General features: G+C 42.8%; 1 protein-coding gene across 1 annotated transcript; it reads right to left on the bottom strand.

The window, feature by feature from the left end:
- Positions 1-403: 403 nt before the first annotated feature.
- On the bottom strand, positions 404-3,955 carry PPDPFL (pancreatic progenitor cell differentiation and proliferation factor like). Its single transcript, XM_038766779.1, has 5 exons — positions 3,869-3,955; positions 3,480-3,589; positions 2,204-2,281; positions 2,019-2,118; positions 404-435 (listed from the first exon to the last, which is right to left on the bottom strand). The coding sequence occupies exons 2-5, from the start codon at positions 3,532-3,534 to the stop codon at positions 423-425; spliced, it is 246 nt and encodes an 81-aa protein (XP_038622707.1). The 5' UTR covers positions 3,535-3,589; positions 3,869-3,955; the 3' UTR covers positions 404-422.
- Between the last annotated feature and the right edge of the window lie 899 nt (positions 3,956-4,854).

The raw sequence follows: 4,854 nt of genomic DNA, 5'->3' as shown, positions 1-4,854 counted from the left end.
CCTGATTATTTATTTCAATGCCATTATAAACATCATACATGTTTTAAACCACAGCAGCAGTTTACCCAGTTATACGACTAGTGAAATTTAAGACAATAAATAAATAATAATTTGGAAAAATTCCAAGGCCCTTTCATCCCTTACCTTCCACTTGCAATCATTCCCAACAGATACATCACGGCTACACTCTTTCAAAAAGCACCTTTCGCCATGCAGCCTACGTGACAATATCAGCACTGAATGAAACAGCTTAAATCATTGGCATATCTTCGCTAAGCCTTGATCTTCTCTCAGAAATTAGGCTTCACGCAGGTTATTGTCTTCATACAGCAGACAAAGACCATCTGGAAGAGCCCCACACTTAGGGATATGAGTTTATATATGCAATACCACAGCAGGTAGACTCAGTTTGCTTGCCAGAATCAGCTATTAATGCTGTAAAAAATATTTTAAAGGATCACAAAGGTGTTGAATAGACATAGAAAATGAGTAACATGAAAAAGAGGCCATTCTAAAACATATAATTCTGTATCTTAGACCTTCTCTACAGGAAAAGTGAACTGGAAAGTTGTCAGTTCATTAAGATGATAAACAATGCCATTAATGGGTCAGACCATCCAGCATAGGATTCTCTCTCCAATAGTGACAATAGGATGTTTTCAGGAATCACATTCTAGCTGTATTCCTGACACCCATCCTAATGTGTAGAGATGTACTACCTAACAACCCTAACATCCCTTCTAGTAATCCCCCGGGCTATTTTTTCATGAGTACCTAGAAAAAAATCTGCTGATATTTTCAGCCTGCACCACTGCTTGTGAGAACAATCAGTAAATTACCACTCACTGTGTTTCTGGGTGATCTAAACCATATCTGGTCATTGACGCCCAAAGGCGTCCCACTATAACTCCTACTGAATTAAACTTGCTCCACTGCATTGTGATTCAAAGTTAGGAGCATGCCACAAGAACTGGGAAGCCAGGGCGAAGAGATCACCGGCTAGTCCTCTGGGGAGCTGAACAGTTCTCAGCCACAGTCCTGGGGAGCTGGAAAATTTTGGTACTGTTCACTTCATGGTTTGATCCAACAGAAGCAGCTCCCCTCTGTGGCACTTCTATGCAATATATATATATATATATATATATATATATATATATAGTCCAGGCGACAACACAAAAGTGAAACCCTCAGGCCACAGTCTGAAGGATCTGTTTGTTGAGGTACCCTGAAGTCCCCAGGGCTCTGTGAGGCTCCAGGTTTGGAGCCAAATCCATTTCTGGATTCATTACATCTGGAGGTAGATTCTGCAACTCACACAATATGTCCGTGATTCTGACCTGGGGTTGGCTCTCAAACCTTAAAATGAATAACTGTCCTAGCCCTTAGTACAGTACTCTGCACAAAGTATGCACTCAATAAATACCACTAACTGAGAATCAGTATGGCCTAGTGGATACAGCATGGGTTTGGGAGTCAGAAGGACCTGGATCCTGACTCCACCACTTGTCTGCTGTATGACCTTGGACAAGTCACAACTTCTCTGTGCCTGTTACCTCTTCTGTAAATGGAGATTAAGACTGTAAGCCCCATGTGGGACATGGACTGTGTCCAACCTGATTAGCTCCTATCTACCCCAAGCACTTAGTACAGTGCCTGGCACTTAGTAACATATACCATACAAAAGACTGATTAGTTAATCAGTAAAATGTGACCAATCCACACTGCCTCCTTATTTGTAATCACCAGATAACTGTGTGCACTTGTCTGTGAGGTAAATTTTCATTTTACAAATAAGAAATTTGTGAGAATCATTCAGCAAGATGGTGACTACTCTCACTGTTAACAAATTTAATTGCATATAGTAACTTCAGATCAACAGACGGTTCAGTGACCTCAGTCAAGTACTTTCTATTTTAACAAGACTCGCACTTGTGTGCTGGACTGGGTTCCTGCAAAAGATAGATTTTTTTACCAGATTGGTACAAAACCTCTTTCTTCACCTATGTAGACAGTCTCACCTTCCAGAGGTCAGATCTTTTCTTCTGATATTTGGGAGAACAGGTTCGGAGTAGAAAAAGCTTTTGATCCACCAGGATGTCTCAGAGATATCAGGCAGCCCTGAAAAAGGACCCACAGTGCTGCCCGTGAGTGAAGTTAAGAGGCTAAGAGGAAAAGAAAATGATTTTCTAATGCAGTCCAGTACCTGAATGGACTTTTTCCTGGTCAGTGAAGTTTATTGTGTCGGTGCCACAGGAAGAACTGAATGAGGAAATACTGGATTCTGGTGGAGGGAGAAACAAATAACAGATCAAATCAGCTTGCTTGGTACTGGTCAATCCTACCCCCACATTAGGCCAGTTATCTAGCCCAGAAACACCCAAAATGCCCCCTAAAAATAGTGCCACCAACAAAAGGCAAATTGCAGTACCTACTGCTGTGCCTTGTTTTAAGAATCTGTCCATGCTAAAAAAACTGCAGAAATAAGACCCTCCTCCTCAACCTGGCTGACTGCCAATAGTAAGTATGAAATGAATTTAGATCTTTCTGTAAAACGGGAAAAGGAAAATCTTGCATTGCTCTGTATACAGACTGTAAGCTTGTTATGGGCAAGTCTACCATCTCTGTTTCTTCGAAGTACTTAGTACAGTGCTCTGCACACAGTAAGCGTTCAATAAATACCATTGATTGATTGAGCGATTGACCCAGGCACATCCCTACTCCCAACCCTTTCCTTCACAGAAGCACACAGTTCATAGACAGACACCACTCTAACCTCAAACTAGAACACCCAGAGAAAACAAAGAACTGAAGACAGAGAAACTGAAGATTAAACTATTGGTGATGGGTAAATATGATGCCAGAGTGAGAAAATGCATCTGCTTCTGATTCTTATTCACTGACAGACGAAGCAATTCTGGTTCTCTTCAGTTGTTTTCAGAGTGACTGAGGTGTCAAAAACTAAGCAGCAGAGAGGAAATCTAATCTTTCCTAGGTCATTAATATCAGTGAGCATAGAAGATGTAGGGAAAGAAGATTAGAATTTAGTCATGAGTATGGAATAAGCAGCAGAAGTAGATGAGTTCATAATAAACAAAGACCTTGCTTGCATTATTCACACTTACACAAGTAACCTTTGGTTGAAAAAAGGTCAAAAGAAAAACCTCATAAAGCATTCATTTCATCGGTAAAACATATCTCCAGATTTTCAAAGGTGTCAGACTGAGATGAACAATCTTTAAAATTCTTGCTTCAGCAATTAGCCAGAAATAAGTTATAAGCTTTGCAAAGTTTTCTATTTTCTATTTTGCTCAAAAGTTTTAGAAACCAACTGTTTCTCTGCAGTAATTAAAATGATCTTCCCAGGTGCAAGGTGTACACGGCTAGGTGGTTGTGTATGAGTGTTTAAGTGTTAGGCATTTATACAAAGACCAGCTTTAGCTTCTGTAGCAAACTTCTTCCAAAGTAGATATAGTGCTTACTTCGATAGTACTGATTTTTAGCCAGCAGGCAACCCGCAGAAGGTACAGAAGCCATTGCTCTTCAGATGAGACAGGGCCCACGCTGATGGAAGATGTCTCTAAACCTGAAACTGAAACAAAGAATGGTGTTACCCCCCGCCCCCCCCCCCCCCCCCCCCCCCCCCCCCCCCCCCCCACACACACACACTTAGAAAATATCCATCTTTCGAACCCTGCTCTCTGGGACAGTATCATGACATTCCCAAAGCAACCCCATTAAAAATTTGGGGAAAATCCCTAGAGGTTCTTAGCAAAAGCGAATTGATCTAGTGGATTGATAATAGGCTAAAAAAGGCAGGTGTCTTCTCCCTAAACAAGATGCACAGCAACATTACACACTCAAAACAAACCTGTTGAGGGTGTCTGTAGGTTGTCTACCAAGCCCTACCTATTGCAGTCTCTCAGTTATTTCCACCAACTTCCTTTAAAAATGAAAGTGGCTTGGGAGTCTGTCTCCCACAATGCCAGGGCTCCGAAAGGACGAAAGTTGCTCTGTGATCCACAGGGAAAGTCCTCGGCAATCGTGCGACCAAAGAGCAGCTCTCCTATGCTAGCTGGGTGTGCACTGGGGGCCCCGAGCTCCTTTTATATTGGGAAGCTCCATCCTCTGGGAAACCTGAACTTAGGGCAGGCGAAGGACACGTGGGTGGTCACTGAGGGGAGGGGACAGAGCCACCCACAACTCCTCCACATGACTGACCTCCTTAACACTAGGCTGATCAAGGGAATGTATCACCTCACAGTAGCCAAACTGAAGTTGGCAGAGGAGAAAGGGCCCCAGATCCATTTTCAGAATTCTCCCCTGGGAAGGTCACAGCCCTCAGGCAGCTCTGAGACCGGAGGTGAGTACAAACAAGAGGGAGAGGCTGCTGAGCAGGAGGGGTCACAAGTTAAGGATCTAAGCATGCACACCTCCAGCTTTTCCAAAATCATGCCCAGGGGAGGATTCAGGGAGCCCCTGCCATCTCCCCTCACCCTTCCCATCCATGGGTTGTGCAGGACACTGGGGTCTAAGAGAAAGGTGGGTGGGAAGGAATACAGAGAAGATGAGGAATATCAGCTTTTAAAGAGGTATTTATATAGATATATGCATCACCTGTGTGAATTATAATCAAAATTGCATTGCAAACACAGTAAAGCCTCATGCATCCAGATGGATGGAACTTGTGCATTTAGCTTTAATTCTACTAATTCTATCTATTCTGACGACTTGACACCCATCCACATGTTTTGTTTTGTTGCCTCTCTCCCCCTTCTAGACTATTAGCCCGTTGTTGGGTAGGGACCATCTCTATATGTCGCCAACTTGTACTTCCCAAGCACTTAGTACAGTGCT

This window comes from Tachyglossus aculeatus, chromosome 25 (genome assembly GCF_015852505.1).
Source record: "Tachyglossus aculeatus isolate mTacAcu1 chromosome 25, mTacAcu1.pri, whole genome shotgun sequence".
NCBI classification, from domain to species: domain Eukaryota; kingdom Metazoa; phylum Chordata; class Mammalia; order Monotremata; family Tachyglossidae; genus Tachyglossus; species Tachyglossus aculeatus.
This window is presented reverse-complemented; position numbering and strand designations above follow the sequence as displayed.